The sequence below is a fragment of the Stigmatopora argus genome, chromosome 13, assembly GCF_051989625.1.
Source record: "Stigmatopora argus isolate UIUO_Sarg chromosome 13, RoL_Sarg_1.0, whole genome shotgun sequence".
NCBI classification, from domain to species: domain Eukaryota; kingdom Metazoa; phylum Chordata; class Actinopteri; order Syngnathiformes; family Syngnathidae; genus Stigmatopora; species Stigmatopora argus.
Window position 1 is genome coordinate 13,763,259 of NC_135399.1, and position 16,867 is coordinate 13,780,125.

Consider the following 16,867-nt stretch of genomic DNA (forward strand, 5'->3'; position numbering starts at 1 on the left):
CCGATCCTCTGGAGAAAGGATGTCTACAGGCTCCATTTCCGATCACATGATCAGACCTGGGACATCTCCACCATAATTACAATCTGGATTTTTTTTGCTAGTGTAGGAGGCAACGGATTTTGTTGCATAAGGAAGCACCTGCTGAGTATTGAGTTCTGGTCAGCGGCCAGACAATTGACTCCTTACGGCGGGCGGAGCAGATTGGCTGCTCAAACACTCTCCCTGACGTGCGGATCAATGCCAACCCAACCTCCGCAGGAAAACCACATGCGCCAGTGGAAGTGGAGAAATGGACTCAGGAGTAAATTATGGGAATTAGATGAATAATGTAAGACGAGATACATTTTGCACTTTGAAAATTTGCCCCCAAAATAGCGTGTTTGGTGCAACAGTAAACATTACAGGAGAAATCCAATGGCTATTTTTGGAATGTTTCAAAGTCGGAACGATGCTAATCTCTCAAAATGCATGAGCTGTTCCAAAAAAAGTGAATGTTAGAAAAAAAAATGTCAATGTGATATGATGTTAGGAGATTTGCTCGCAAAGATCCCAACATAATGGATGAAGTGGTGCGATCTGGGGAGAAAAGAGTGCTGATTACAAGCTTAGCATTCTTCACTTTGTCTAATTTGTTGGCTCTGGGCTTCTCCCATTTCCAGTCCAGTGCCGCATTACGGCCCAAGAAGAGGGAAATCGTTAAAAAGAATGCCAGTAATAAAGAGGCCGAGAGGGCTGCAAAGCTGTCATCGCCGCTCAAATCAACGTGATTCAGAAGAAGGGCAAATCAAATAAAATGGATCGTATCTGCTTGGCCCTGGGAACATTCTGCGCCAATGGGCAAAAGGCGTACAGTAGTACTAACTGGAAGGAAAATCAAGTTTCATTTGTGTATGCATCTGTGAGAGAGATATTTTTTTGTGGAATTCGCAGGGGTTTACATTGATTTTCAGACATTTCTGGTCATTTGACCTATGGATTTCAAGTCTTTTTTTAGGCCTCTTCCTGTTGGCTCATTCTTTTCCCATTGGAAATGAACTGAAATAAATGAGGATGTTTTTGTCGTTTTGGGGGCAAAAAAAGTTTTTCCAATTTTTGCGAGACGCATAAAGAAGCCTCCAGGCTTCACCTTGCATGCGTGGCGTAGCCCAGTCCTTATTGCAGACTTCATTTCGCAGCGACGCACACGCACCGCAAAGCTTTCAGGTTCACGTGAGTCAGATGGGTGATAGAATTTTTTTTTTTGCTGTCTCCTCACATTTCACACACACACTTAAATGGCGAATCGTCTTACGTAACACTGCTCCCAAACTTCCGCTGCAAGCGCCAGCGATGTGTGCGTGTGTGTGTGTGTGATTCACTGTGCCACGAGGATCATTTCACTCATCAGTAATCACTGGCCGAGGAGACGTCCCGCACTTTTAATTCTTAACACTGCCCGTAAAAAGAGGACAAGGAGACATAAAAGGACGTAACGAGAACGAGTGGGAGGGGACAGTCAAAACGTTTGGATACTGCCGACACGCAAAGTAAATACAACCTCCCGTGTCTGGCTTTATTAGATTGGTGGAAACCCAATGGTGGAATCTGTAATGAGGGACCGGGTGAAGTGGCTCGGGCATGTGATTAGGATGCTTTTCGGACGCTTCCCCGGTGAGGTGTTCCGGGCAGGTCCCGCCAGGAGGAGACACTGGGGTGGGACTATGTTTAGGGAAGGTCTCGGGGTCCTCCTGGAAGAATTGGGTGAAGTGGCTGGGGAGAGGGTGGTCTGATTCCCCAGCCACTTCACCCAATTCTTCTGGGAGGACCCCGAGACCTTCCCTAAACATAGCACCACCCCAGCGTCTCCTCCCAGTGGAAAATGCCCGGCACACTATGTTAAGGGAAGGTCTCAGGGTCCTCACGGAAGAATTGGGGTGAAGTGGCTGGGGAATCAGACCACCCTCTCCCCAGCCACTTCACCCAATTCTTCCGGGAGGACCCCGATACCTTCCCTAAACATAACACCACCCCAGCGTCTCGTCCCAGCGGGACCTGCCCGTAACACTATGTTTAGGGAAGGTCTTGGGGTCCTCACGGAATATTTGGGTGAAGTGGCTGGGGAGAGGGTGGTCTGATTTCTCTCGTTTTTTCAATACTTTTTGTCTTTTTCATTGGCAAAGATTTCTCTTGTTGACTAATTTAAACCAACGCATTTGTTCCATATTATCCGACATATGAGCAAATGTATCGGGATGGCAAAATAATAGCGTTTAAAAGTCTGGCTTTAATTAGCGTGTGTTGGCTCCGTGGCAAGAAATGAGCCGCTTTGAATCGTGGCTGCCTGCAAACTGTCTTGAAAAAGCATCTGGAGGCTAATCTAACACTTGGCTCCAAAGCCAAACACACTTCAGAGGTTTTTCCTCTCTTCCTGTGGCCTTTTTTTCCCCTCCAATTTTTTTTTTGCTTCCTTTTCCCCCCATTTTGGCAGCTGCCGTCTGCTCCTTTCTGCCTTATCATCTCGCCTTTCTGCTCGCCCCATCTGTTTTTATCTCCTTCCGACCTTTTAGCGTTCGTTTAAAGGGAAAATGTCGCCACTCTCACCTAGGAATCGATAAATGGGTTGAAAAAGATGTCAATGTTTTATAAAGGAATCCCAGAGAAATGTTCCACGAGCAGGAATCCATTTTTTGTCGTGCCTCGTTGTAGTTTTATTTTATTATTTGTCCCTTATGTCTGCCAGCTAGGATGTCGTAATTAATTGACAACTTTTTTAATGGTTATTAGATCATTTATAGAGATTAATATTTGTACAAAGCCTTTTGTGAGCCTCTTAATTTTTTTTCTTTTTTAAGAGGGAAAAAAATTCAAAATGTCTTATTTTTACTATTTAATACCAGGTTTTAATTCAAAATATTTTTAAAGAAAATGTATTTATTCACATTGAAAAATGAAAGTGGAAAAAAAGAAAGCATTCTCAGTTGTGTTTATTTTTCAAAATATGTTTTGGGATGAAAAAATTGATTAAGCAGTCATTATATTCCACTAAAAACATACCGCACATTCATTATACAATGTTTTTGCTTTTATACTGGGAGAAACAAGCACTCACTCATTTTATCGTCTTATTTACCACATTGCCATGTGGCCAAAGTTGTCGTATTTTGTTCTAAAATGGCTTTTATCATCACATCAAGTGGCTGCCGCGTTCAATCGAAGCACAAATTGGGGGCCCGCGATGACTCATGCCGACTGAATTTGGGTTCATTGACGCGTCCTTCGCAATATTGCTGCTTTTGAAACGTGACGCTGAGCATGCCAGTCGCTGAAAGGGAGATGGAGTCCAATCTTCTCCCTTACCGGATGACTAAATGTGGCTTATATGCGAGAAAATACACTCTACAAGTGGATTCTTGCCATTTTGCACTTTTCAACTTGAATTATTCGTTCGTCGGGTCTTTGGTAAGAGGGGTATGAGTGTATATTGTCCCAGGTATAACGCACCCTTGAGTCTTGGCGCGAGGATCGGAAAGGACTCGAAAAAGAGGACTTTCCCGATGTTTGACTCTGCTCTCCCTGTCACTTAGTCAAGTGCGAGGGTCCTGGGAACGGCCCCACGGGGGGCAGCTGACTTCCATTCAGAGCTCTAATGACTTGGCTGCGGGAGCAGCTGAGGCCAGAAAAAGGCTCCCGACCGTTACCACCTCTTCCGAGTGGGCCATTTCCGCCTCTCACTCATCTTGCCTTTGGATTGGCTGACATCTCTCTCCCTTAATTTACTCTCTCTCCAGCTGGATGTTGAGATGTGGCTTTCAGTGGGCCTCCCGGACGGAGCCCATTATCAACCAAGTCTTACATGGCCTCCAACGTCTGGAAACCAACCCATAAAAAAGACCACACACAGACGAGCTCCTTTTCCCAACTGCCTTTCAACAATCCTCCGTCAGCATGAATCCGTCTGTGGAATACTGTGACCACACCCCCCTCGAAACATTGGCCAGGCTCCTCAAAGCAAAGCCCCCCACATATAATATTCTTATATTTTTTTCCCTGTCCACTTTTTTGGCCCGCCACCCAGCCGACAAGTGTACTTAATGAATTGACCTGCGACTAGGTGTGTGTGGGGTGTGCATCTTGGTCGGCCATGACGCCATGTGCCACCTCACCCTTCTGATGCTAAGCAGCTTTAGCTGGATCACCATCTGTTGTAGAAGTGGGTATTTTTTCTACAAAACACCACACAAAGAAAACACACGGAAAAGTAAAATGACCGGGCGTGGTCATATTTTCGAATATTATTCCTTGAGAGCCAAACTCTGAATTTAGAAGTGAAAATACATGAAAACGTGTGCATTTTTTTAGTCACTTCACCACTTCTAAAGTAAACAAAAGTCTCTCGGTGCACTCAGGGTTCAGCTCTCTCATCAGCGGTTTACATATTTTACCTCGCAGGTTAGCGGAGAGCCACAGGCACCCATCAAAAGAGCCACATGTGGCTCTCGAGCCATGGGTTCCCTAGCCCTGGTCTACATTCTGAAGTTGTTTGAAGCAGGGTGCACCTGGACTTGACTTTTCCCACTCTGTTGTATTAAAAGCAATGGTTGGTGCCCCGCAAGTATTTTATAGGTCACACCAGACGTCAACTAAATTTAATTGCAGGGTTGCAAGCCGCTTCGTTGCAGCAGTAGCCGGCTGTTCTGCCTACCGCCGTGATAAATCTGCTTTTTAGCCATGGATACCGTCTTTGGGTTTCGCGCAATTTGTGTGGACTTTTCCAGTCTTCAAATGAGTGTGTCTAAAGGTTTGTTTGTTTGTTTTTTCTCTCTCCAGGGGTCCGTTCAGCGTGGTGAGGAGATGCTTGAACCGAGAGACAGGGCAGCAGTTTGCTGTCAAAATTGTGGATGTGGCCCAGTTCACCTCCAGTCCAGGACTCAGCACAGAGGGTAAGATTTTCAGATTCCTTCAGTAAATCTAACAAGATGTCTGCAGCCTCATCCTTGTTTGAATTTTCCTGACAATTCATTCCGCACAGGACCGACCATTCAATCGGAAGAAATATCAAAAGTAAAAAGGATATGAAGTCAAATAATGAATGAAAGGACGCGTATGATACTTTTTTTTTAGCCACCGTTGAGTTCATCACACGAGATGGAAGGTATTCAGTAATAGGCACGTTGGCACATGTATATTTTAATATGTCATCCAGGTTCCCGTACGCCAAGGTCTTTCGCGGAATGGCGTTACGTACAAAGGGGTTCCCACCCCCAATTTAGACGGTCCAGCCTTTGAAAGTTTATTTTTATCGCAGGAGCCATGCTGCATGTAAGATAACAACAAATTGTGAAATAATGCCAACTGCACCCGACGGCCGCTCTGCCCCTGCCACGTCCTACTCGATCAACGGCCAAAATGGCTACCGCCAAAACGTCTTTGAACGGCAACTCATCAATCGGCGGCCTTTTCTCCTCCTCACAAAGACGCGGCCATCCGTCGTCCCGCTTTATTTACCGAAGCGCCACCATTGATCTCGTTTTTACAGCTTTCCCTTTGTCGGAATATTGATTTGTTGGGCTCCCTTTTTCCTGCACACATTCATCTCCTGTACTGTCACCTTTGATACCCCCATTTTTTATGTATTTTTTTACATATGTAAAGAAATCGGAAGAAACTCATTCATTTATTGGGAATTTCTGTCATTGTTTGACAATTTGTCAGACTGGTGTCTGTTATTGCACTGATACTGGACAGTTTTTCGGCTCCGCCCCTTTTTAAAATTCTTTTCATGCAAAGTTTCTGCATACTGGAATGTAAAGTCATTCTTTCATAATTCAAGGTAATTAGCGACGTTTCGTCAGGGAAAGCTCAGGCCGTATTGATACATACATTATTGGCAATAATCCATTATTGACATTAGATTAGATTAAAACTGTATTTCATCCCGTATTCGGGAAATTTCTTTGGTTGCAGTAGCAAGACAGACACACAAGACATTGTAGACCTAGGTAAAAAAAAACTGGAGCCACACAGGAAGTCCACAAGCAGACTAATGTGCAAAGTTTTCTCCACTAATATTTGGATTGGTTGCCTTTCTTAGACCTGAAGAGGGAGGCCAGCATCTGCCACATGCTTAAACACCCGCACATTGTGGAGCTGCTGGAGACGTACAGTTCCGATGGGATGCTCTACATGGTCTTTGAATTGTAAGTCACGGAGGAAGCTGCAAAACCAGACTTTAGCGCCAACCTGTTTTTGGATGTCATGGGTGCTGAGGGCTGGAATTTAAATGCACCGAATCTGCCAAATATCTGGTGACCTGTCTATTTCAGCATGGATGGAGCAGACCTGTGCTTTGAAATCGTCAAGAGGGCCGATGCTGGTTTTGTCTACAGCGAAGCCGTGGCCAGGTAAGGTGCATCCCACGGCGGCCATTCTATTTAAAATCATAGTAATATTTCTTTTAACTTGATTGATTCACTGGTGCTTTTTTTTAGTCACTACATGAGACAAATTCTGGAGGCGCTGCGCTACTGCCATGACAACAACGTCATCCACAGGGATGTCAAGGTATTTATTTATCTTTTTTAAATCCTATCGCGTATTTTTCGGGACTAAGTCAATGCCAGGCAATGAGTTAAAATATGATGTGATGATGAAATATGATTCTTTAGAGCAGTGTTTCTTTTTTAAGCCTTTCACAACAGAAAGGAATCATTGAACAATCATTAATATCCGTAATGTAGAGAAGCCGTGAAAGTTGAACCGTGAAATGGCGAGGGATTACTGTATTTGCTGATTTTTTTGATGACCATAATTAGTCACTTGGCTTATCAAGGGTTAATTAAACATGTCCCTCCAGAATTATTTTTTAAATGAGGAAAAAGTAGTTTCTTCTGTCATAAAATGTTTTTTTGCTTTTAACTGCAATGTGTTAAGAGTTTAGCAGTAGCTGAGGTATAATTTCGTGAACATTTGAAGGCAGAGAACTGTGATTGCGGCTCTTTTCCTGTAGATGGGGTTCTCTCAGCATCTGTAGCCTGATGGCTGACACCATACTGCTTTTCTTCTTATTTTTTTTCCTCTTTTGCTCATAGCTTGTTTTCATAAGGAACATTTCCGTCCATTTTAGCCCCTTTGCGTTATTTCCTGGAATAATGCTCTTGTAAAAGTCCTCCAATTTTTGTTTGACATTTCTGAGCCTAAAATGTCAAGAGTAAAGGTGCAATTTGAATGGAATTCCATGGTAGTGCCATGTTGACCTTAGCTAAGCAGCCACTTTTTAGCGCACAAATAACTCACGGCCTCACCTTTTAACTACTTTGCATGCTTAGAAAGCGTTTAATCAGGTTATAAATATAGCCTGCGTACTATTATCACCCTATAACAGAAGCCACTGTCTCTTATCAGATGCAACCCCCCAATTTCAGACTACCTTTAGCAAAAGAGATGGCCAGAATTGTGATGATTTAATCCTTAACATTAATTAAGGTTGATTAATGGTGCTCCAAAGGCATTGAAGCCATAATAGAGCACACTACCAGGGCACTATTGAGTCACTCTTAACCAGTGTGGCGTCTAATGTGATGGCAAAGAACAAAGGTCAATGCACTTTCAGCCAATCCTATTTTCTTCTCGTTAATTTAGTTTTTTTTGTTTTTACGTGACTCAACAAAAGAAATGACTCCTGACCCGATACGGCAATAAAAAAATGTCATTAAACATTTCTCCCCGAAAGCCCTCAAAACGAATCAGACTTTTAACGCCGTCCGTCCGTGGCACTCAAAAATTCCCGTTGATTTTCAGTCCGTGGCTTTATTTATTTTTTGGCTTGTAATTTGAAAACAAGCGTAGTTTCGTGTCACCCCACCCAATGACATTTACACTGAGAAAGTAGCATGACTAAGTAAAGGATGGAAAAAAAACATGCACTTTACAGCTGTAAATGCATGGACATTATGTTTTAAGAGCTGAACCTCACGCTTTCAAGTCTATAAAAAAATCAAATCATCCAGCGTCAAAGTTGGGCTTTGATGTCCTCTCCGTCTTGACGCCATCCCAACGCGTCTGCGATTGCACTGCAATGACAAATGGAATAACGCCGTCTGCTTCTGGATCGCCATTGTTGTTCTTTCCAAGCGCCATCACCCAAAGTCTTTTTGGATGACTGGATTTCCGGGAATGACGGAATGTCCCAATCCAATTGTCGTCTTTTAAGTCTCTAGTCCAAACCGCGTGTAAAACAACAAACGCAAATGTTTTAGTCGAGTTGTTGATTTTTGTTTCAGGAAATTTATACGTGTTACGAATTGGAAATAGTGTCCAAAATGGTCATGCTAATGTAATTTTACATGAACAAAACTAATTTGGCAATACATTTTTTGGCCGTTTTTGACCCTTTTGATGCTTATTCCACCCAAAACAATGCATCAAAGTACACTTAATTCTATTCAGCAATTCTGGGTGTGACATCACAACCAGAATGGATGATGGGTTAGCGAATGCATCGATGGAATGAAAGAAAAGATTTGAGCCTAAGCATAGCATGCTAACAGACTTACAAAATCTGGAGCTGATTCTAAGTGTGACGTTAGCTTCTATTGGGAAATTTGTCAGTGGGCGGGGCCAAGGTAGCTGAGTCCGGAAGACTAATTAGGATCCAATTTCATTGACGTCGACCCGCCCTCTGTGAGGCCTCCCTTCCACTTCCACGGTGGAGCTACTGGCGCTAAATCCCACTCGAGTACTTTGCCGGCGGAACGTGTTGGCCATCAAACGCCGCATCTCTTTGCGCACGCCGGACGACAAAAGGAAGAACAAAACAGGATCCAGGCAGGTGTTTAGAGCCGAAAAGAGCAAGGCCAGTTCGTTGGCCCTGTCGGCCACGCCTCTCCAGAAGCAGGGCGTTTCTGTAATCTGGGTCTTGATGTAGAAGACCCTAATGACATGATAGGGCAGAAAACAGATGGTGAAAAGGATCAAGATGAAGAAGGATTTGCGCGCAGTTCTGGAGTAGCGCTGAGCGTTGGGCAGGTCCGGCTTGTCTTGCGACGTTCTCAGTAGCTTGAGGGCAATCTTCATGTAGGACACCACCAGGGAAATGAAGACCACCCAGAAGACCACCAGCATGCAGATGTTGATGTAGGCTTTCCACTTTTCATCTCGAAGATGTTTGTAGTGGAAGCACCTAGAGGACGTGTTCAAAATGGAGAAGTCACTGGAAGCTTTTCGCCGTTTCCCTCCAAACAAAGTCACTCTCCCAAAAGGTTGAGGGAAGTCTCTACGACCGATATACGCACCATATTTTCTCGCATATACGCCATATTTGTAGCCCCAAAAAATGATGACTGAATCAAGGGTACGGCTTATACGCGCACAAATTAGACTTGACATGCACAAAACAGACAAAGCGCCATAACGCATGACAATGCGGCCGATATGTTCATTTATTTCAAAATAGAGAAAAGATAAACGCTAAACAAAATGTATTTTGACGTTTATGAATGAAATTCAAGAAGAAAAAAAAGGATCTTGCATAAAATGCGAAAAAAAACTCAGTCAGGGCGCCGCCATCTTTCTGTAGTTAAACATGCTATGACTGGCCAGATGTAAGTAGCCTTGATACATGTGTTCGTAGTGTTTGCCATGTCAGCGCATCCCAATAGTTGTTAAGGCTGATCGAAGGTCTTGCGGTCGATCGATAAAATATCAGCCTCGATACCTGCATAATGTTTATCTCGTGCTATTATTGCACCCAGAGACTTGGTGAAAACTAGACTGCTACGGATTTTCCCTTCTAAGTAACACATTTGGACTCCCTATTAAAACCATGATTATGGAGATGAAAATTGTAAATCAGGAGGCGGCTTATATGCAAGAAATTGTAAATTTCAACCATTTTAAGCCCATTTTAACAGTACGGCTTATACGCGGAGGCGGTCAATATGCGAGAAAATACAGTAATCCGATAATATTTTCACTGGTTATTGATCTAGAAGGACTTTTCGAGACCCACCGATCAAATAGGTCAAAAGTTTTGAGACTCTTTCCCATCCAACCGAAAAGTCTCCAAAGAAAGAAAGGCATAGCGACCAACCTGTTTTCCGGCGCCGACGTCCTGGGCGCGAAGAAGACGGAAGCCAGGCCGAAAGCCGCCATCCAGATGGCGGCGCAAATGGCGGCGCTCCACCTGGCGGACTGCAATTGGCTCTGCGCCCGCCTGGCACCCCGCTGGATCTTCAAGTAGCGATCCACGCTGATCAGCCCCAGCAGAGTGATGCTGATGTACATATTCATGTAGAAGAAGTTCCCCACCACGTTGCACAGCGTGGCGCCCAAGGTCCACACGTTCCCTCGGCTGTGGTACAGAATCCTGAACGGCAGGCAGACCACCAGCAGGAGGTCGGCCAAGCCCACGTTGATGAGGAACACTTGCACCGAGTTGCGTTTGGAGCGCACGCGAAACAAGGCCCACAGGGTCGCCAAATTCCCCAGCAGACCCAGAGCGAAGATAACGGAGTAAAGCACCGCCAGGGGGCACCGGAGCGCGTCGTCGTCCTCCACGCAAGGTGGCGGGGGATCGGCCGTCGTGGTTAAATTCATCCTCCCAGGTGTCCAGAGGTCAGCTGAAAAGGGGTCAAAGGGGGGATCGTTTTGGGTGAACCTCCTTAACAGTCACTCAAAAACTAGTTGAAAAGGAGTTTGTCACTATAGGCGCCCAATTCATTTGAAGTAGGAGTGTGGCAGCGAATGAACGAATAAATAGAACTTGCGTATAAATGTGAAATCACTTCATAAAAATCCAAATTATGAATGTGAAATTACTTAGTAAAAATCCAAATTATATTAAGTAGAAAAAATGTTAATAAATATATCCTTCCCAGCATACAATTAAAACTATTAAACATTTGCAATCAAGTAATACTAAGAGACATATTCAGTATTCTTTTTTTCTTCTGAAAATGCAGAGCACAAAACAGCAATTAGGAAAACTAGACATCAAGTTTAACACATCACCCCAAAAATATAACAAAAATCTGATTCAAATTATAGATATACATTTCAAATGAAAATATAGCAAAATTTGTTGGAAAAAATGTAGGGAAAACTACAAATGTATATATTTTTGAAAATACTACTACTACTACTATTATTTGGTTGCCCTTAAAGCTTAACTCATTCACTTCCATTTGAACTTGGAAATGTCAGCTATTGAATTAATACTTGAAATACATTTTAAAAAACAACAACCCTTTTTTAAACTGATTCCAATCGTCTATTTAACTCTCCCACATTCAGTTTTTTTTAAGTTAAGACACCCGTGGTCTATAGTATGTTTACATGCTGGGCTAATCCAATTCTATCAATCCCCTTTTTTATTGATTATTTCCTCATTGGGGTGACGGAGAACAAAAACCCATTCAAGCCAAATAATACATTTAATGATATTTTAAAGCAGTCAACTCACCCAATCATTAAAGTCCATGAACATTGGTGCCGGTCACACAAAACAAGTTCCTCCGTCCTTCAGCGTTCGGGAAAGAAAATTCTCAACATCTTCTTCCAAATCTTTTGTTCTCTCTCCATCCATTTGCGAAGGCGCGCAAAATCAACAGAGAAACGCTGACGTGCAAAACGCAATGAAAACGCTACGCTGTGGTCCACCTCTTTATTTTTTTTTTCTCCCTCTGCCTCTCGCCACTTGTAAGCCGGAGAGAAAGTTGGAGAGGGATGGGAGGGGCGGCACTCCGCTGGTAGTGGTTCCACGCTCGGGTGCCAGTGGCTGCAGGCGCAACTTGGACAATACAATACATTTTCCATTCTTGCTTCTTAATATAAAACACAACTATGGGCCGGCTTCTCCGAGCTAAAAATACCCAGCTATCCATTTTCTACGCTGTATGTACTTATTGATTTGTATGCTTTATTTTTGACTGTCCCTCAAAAGAAAATAAGAAAATATAACAAACAAGGGCAGCCGTGGTTAGCACGTCCACATTTCTGTTCGGCTTAAATCCCCGTTTGGTTCTGAAGCTCCAGCACCCCCGGCACCTTTTGTGAGGATAAGCGGAAGAATGGATAAAACCAACAAAAATCCATTTAAAAAAAACTTAGTATATCAACAATAGTAATCAACTGAATTGATTCTGTATGCCCAAAAAGCAGTAAAATGAAGCCTACTTATCTTTTCATCTCTCCATTAACAATCAGTGTGTTGGGCTACAAAAAAAAAAGAAAAAGTAAATAACATTAATATAGTTAAGTATCAGATTGGTATTGCAAAACATGTTGGAAAACAAACAACCAAACAATCAACATCAGCAACCAGTTCCTCCCAACGCCATTTCTAAAGATTTTTTTTTTTTTTTTACAAATAACAAATCGGTCCATTGTGACATCATATTTATTCTTGCCTTAACCCATCCAAATCAGAGCCAGTCCAATTGCCATTGCAAGGCTAAGCTGCTTTCTGTTGACTTTAGCTCGGACTTTTAACGCGCGACAACCAGGGAAAGCGGCAATAAAATGGCTGGACATTGGACTTATTTCTCTCTAACCGAGACTCATGGTTGCGTCGTAGTTTTCAGTCCCGGAACTAGAACTGAATCCACACTGTAGATGCGTGGATGCCACTGCTAAGACTTTTTCTATACGACCAAGTTGTCCAAATGATGGTAAATTCTGAAAATATCCGCTCGAGAAGCTTGAGTTCCACCTACGTTCAGTTGCACTTCTCACATTCAACTTTAGAGTGTGCTTGCTGTTTTAAGAGCAGTCCAAACTTGACATGTTCAAATGAATGGAGAAAATGGTGTAGGAATTCAGTATTTTTAACATCGATATAAAAATCTTTCTTTGTGATAAATTAAGCTAGCTTGATGGTGATTTTTTTTTTTTTTTGCTGGATATTTTTCTCTTTGTCCTGCATTTTCTTTCAATAGTGTCCATATATCGTATGAGTGTGATTGGACGGCTGCACCCTGGCAGTCTAAAGGGTCAATAACACGGCACATAAAATGATTGTCCCACCTCGGTGAAGGACCTCTACGGCACCCATTTAAGCACGATGACTTTTGCCATCCATCCCTCAGTTAAATCAACAGGCAAGGCCGAACGGGTGTTTTGCTTTATTTGCGGGTCATTTAGCAGACGCTCAATGCACTCATTTACCGCAAAAAGGCAATTCCCTAGAATTCATTCGTGTTCATCAAACAGGTCGTGTATATTTAAGGAGGAAATGTGACCGACTGAACATGAACACATACAATTGCTGGTTTAGTTCCAAGAAGATTTTGACAATATAATGTACAAAACAACCTCGAAGCCTTGCCGTATTTGTTCGGAAAAATTCAAAAACTGAGGACTATGGAAAAAATAGGCTTGCTTGGGGCTGTATTTGTGTTTTGTCTTGTACATTTTAATTTAATTGAAAACTCCATTTTTCATGGACAGGGCATATACATTTAGACATTTATATATCAATGAAAAAAAATACACCAATGATAATTATATATATGTAGATATAATTACAAATGTTTAAGTTTTTTGATGACCAAAATTGAGGACTAAAGTGTCCAAATGAATGATAAAAAAAAAAAAAAAACAATTACAATTGCTTTTTTTCTTGTTAGACAACTACTACACTTTTGCAAATTCTGCAAAATAAAATTATTTTAAAAAATCCAATTGAATATTTGTGTATATTATAATGTGCTATAATCAATTCCAATTTAAGTAAGGCCTCCTCCCTGCTACTTTTTTTTCTAGACACTCATTGTTGTTAGTTTTGCGGGCGAACGATTCCGCGTATTTTTAGGAGTGGAGCTCCAAATGATTTCCGTCTGTCCGTTTGTCCCTCAGCCTCACTGCGTGCTGCTGGCGTCCAAGGAGAACTCCGCTCCCGTCAAATTAGGAGGCTTCGGAGTGGCCATTCAGTTGGGAGAGTCCGGATTGGTGGCCGGAGGTACTGAGATGTTATCTTACATTCCTGCTGCATAAATCCAATTGGAAAAAGATGCCACTCCATTATGAAGGAATCGACATTTTGATAGCAGATGATTGAGTTGTAGCGTACACACAGGTCGCGTGGGAACGCCCCACTTCATGGCGCCCGAGGTGGTGAAGAGGGAGCCTTACGGGAAACCGGTGGACGTGTGGGGCTGCGGCGTCATCCTCTTCATCCTCGTGTCGGGGTGCCTGCCCTTCTACGGTACCAAAGAACGCCTTTTCGAAGCCATCTGCAAGGGAAAGAACAAGGTGAGGATCAAAAGAAATGTCTGTACACATGTCTGTATTTACCACCTATTTAATGATGTCTAAAATGTCTTTTTCTGTGTCTGTATTCTCACCCTCTTGCTACCGCGACAGTGAATTTCCCGAATACGGGGTGGATAAAGTAATCTAGTCTAATCTAAAAAATGCATTTCAACACACATCCTTTGAAAGATGATATTCACGAGTTCACTAGCCATTTTTGACAGGCCAAAATTGCAAAAAATGCACCAAAAATGGACCATCTAGGACACGTGTCAAAGTGCCGGCCCGGGGGCCAAATCTGGCCTGCCGCATCATTTTGTGTGGCCCGGGAAAGTAAATCATGAGTGCCGACTTTCTGTTTTAGGATCAAATTAAAATGAAGAGTATAGATGTATATTAAATTTCCTGATTTTCCCTCTTTGAAATCAATAATTGTAATTTTTTAATCCATTTTTTCTGTTTTTAGTTCAAAAATCATTTTGTAAAATCTAAAAATATATTAAAAAAGCTAAAATAAATATTGTTTTAGATTTATAAAAAACTGAATATTCAGGTCTTTTAATCCATTTATAAATAAAAAAAATCTAAATATATCTCAAATGGTCCGGCCAACGTGAAATCAAGTTGACGTTAAAGCGGCCCGCGAACCAACCCGAGTCTGACACCCCTGATCTAGGATAAATAGATCACAAGTGTTCTTTGCTGGGCCAATAAAGCCACACCTCTTTACCTGACTTCACTGCCCCCAGTTGGCCAATGCCATGAATAACTTGCAGTAAAAATGAAGGAAGACAGTTTAACAAAATTTTCGATACAATTATGTCGTAATGTCGAATGTCATCACGTTTTTGAAAACACGTTCGAGAGGGTATTATGGAGGACAGAGATCAGGAAATTGATATTCTACACTTACTAAGGAGGAAAAAAAATATTATTTTAAGTATAGATTGCTTCAAATGTCCATGTTTGACTGCCATTGACGGCAGTGGACGCCCAATTTATTTGGACTGAGATCCAGTCAAGATGACTAGACCTCATCGACGGCATCCAATGAGTAAACTTTAACACTAATCTTGTAGAAAAATTTGGTCACGACACGTAGCACTTAGCGTGTCGATGACGTGTTTTAATACAAGATGTTCTTGGCCGTATTGATTTTCTTCCGCTCCCCCGTCTTTAGTCTGTAAAATGCCATTGCGATTGTGACGTTTGACTGTTAATCATCTAGTTGACAAGGGATGATGAAATTGTGTAGTGGTACAATATTTTAACTCAGATGAACCCGCGGCAGTGGACTCAAATCTCGGAGAGCGCCAAAGACCTGGTGCGGCGCATGCTGATGCTGGATCCCGCCGAGAGGATCACCGTTTACGAGGCCCTCAACCATCCCTGGCTCAAGGTAGGGGTCCCCCCCAACCCCGCTTTGGAGTCCTTTACTCATTTAATTTCTCGCGCCATTTCTCAACTAAATTGTCTTTTGCAGGAGAGGGACCGCTACGCCTACAAAATCCACTTGCCAGAGACTGTGGAGCAGTTAAGAAAGTTCAATGCCAGGAGGAAGTTAAAGGTATGAAAGCAATTTAGTTCATACATTTATGAAAGCTCTCACGGTCCTCACCAACACGATCGTAAATCCGAGTCTTTAGACACTGTTTTTGTTATTGTTCTTGTGGACACTAACTTTGAAGTCCTACTCTGCCCTCATTAGTGAACCGATTGGCTTGAAACTTGATGTCTATCTAGACTGGCCCAGAATCTATCCATTCTTCAATTAATTTTTGCATGTTTGGATTCTAAAAATTCTATCAAGGCGATTAAGTTACAAATGTGTGTACATAGCCAGGATTTTCACCGCCTTTCGTGGTTTCAGGGTGCCGTGCTAGCGGCGGTTTCCAGTCACAAGTTTAATTCCTACTACGGAGACCCCCCAGAGGAACTCCACGACTTCTCAGAGGACCCCACTTCCTCAGGTGAACGCTAAAAAAATGCCTTTTCACGAGAAATTGTGCAGGGATGCTTTACTCTCCCTTGGTTTCTTAAAACTGGTATATGTTCTATTGTACAGAGAAGGAAAAAAACAGGTCTAGTAAAATACTATACTATAGTGAGCCACACAGCTCAAAGTATTATTACTGTGTTTTTAAGGTATTTTTTGTAACCAAAACCTTGAAACTTTCAAATTGTCTACCAAGAAAAATACAAAAACATAAGGCGGTAAGTTGCTAGCTTGTTTTTGTAATATATATTTATATATCTATATTTACGTCCACTTCCTTGTTAACTAATAGGCTGCCGTTGACAGCGTCTGGCGTCCGATCACATTAAACTGGGAGGGTTCATTTGCCCACCCGGTCGAAAGGGATTGGACGTTTAAGGCCGTCAGTCAGAATTGGACGTTGATTATTATCAAGAGCAAACAACTACTAGTCCCTCTTCCAATACACACACTAAAGAAATCTTGAAATCTGAAAGCACAGCCACGATTGGAAGGAAAACCAGAGCGCTTGTCATTTTTAGTTAGTTTTTACATTTTGTTTTTCTGCTTCTATTAATGCTTCCCGCCTGCAGGGCTGCTCGCAGCAGAACGTATGTATCTTTTTTTTTTCTTCTTGGCCGCCGTGCGCTTCCGCTTGCCAACGAC

General features: G+C 42.5%; 2 protein-coding genes across 24 annotated transcripts in view; one reads left to right on the forward strand and one right to left on the reverse strand.

Annotated features, from left to right (window-relative positions):
• caska (calcium/calmodulin-dependent serine protein kinase a) overlaps nt 1-16,867 on the forward strand; it is a 39,486-nt gene that overhangs the window by 11,434 nt on the left and 11,185 nt on the right. For 9 of the 23 annotated variants that reach the window (XM_077617606.1, XM_077617610.1, XM_077617607.1 and 6 more), the window contains exons 2-11: nt 4,807-4,919; nt 6,071-6,176; nt 6,303-6,380; nt 6,468-6,540; nt 13,831-13,933; nt 14,051-14,226; nt 15,482-15,625; nt 15,710-15,793; nt 16,097-16,196; nt 16,795-16,812. In XM_077617606.1, coding sequence (XP_077473732.1) covers nt 4,807-4,919; nt 6,071-6,176; nt 6,303-6,380; nt 6,468-6,540; nt 13,831-13,933; nt 14,051-14,226; nt 15,482-15,625; nt 15,710-15,793; nt 16,097-16,196; nt 16,795-16,812 — 995 coding nt within the window. The remainder of the gene's footprint in view (nt 1-4,806; nt 4,920-6,070; nt 6,177-6,302; nt 6,381-6,467; nt 6,541-13,830; nt 13,934-14,050; nt 14,227-15,481; nt 15,626-15,709; nt 15,794-16,096; nt 16,197-16,794; nt 16,813-16,867) is intronic. The other 14 variants (XM_077617609.1, XM_077617614.1, XM_077617617.1 and 11 more) reach the window with 4 other exon arrangements.
• On the reverse strand, nt 8,623-10,572 carry gpr34b (G protein-coupled receptor 34b). The gene is made up of 2 exons (XM_077617554.1): nt 10,067-10,572; nt 8,623-9,157 (listed from the first exon to the last, which is right to left on the reverse strand). Exons 1-2 carry the CDS (start codon nt 10,570-10,572, stop codon nt 8,623-8,625), a joined length of 1,041 nt encoding a protein of 346 aa, XP_077473680.1.

Excerpts from the sequence above, each read along its gene's own strand:
- gpr34b (XM_077617554.1), bottom strand. The coding sequence starts at position 10,572 with ATGAATTTAACCACGACGGCCGATCCCCCGCCACCTTGCGTGGAGGAC. Across the intron at positions 9,158-10,066 it reads ACGTCGGCGCCGGAAAACAG|GTGCTTCCACTACAAACATC; the intron begins GTTGGTCGCTAT and ends CACGTCCTCTAG.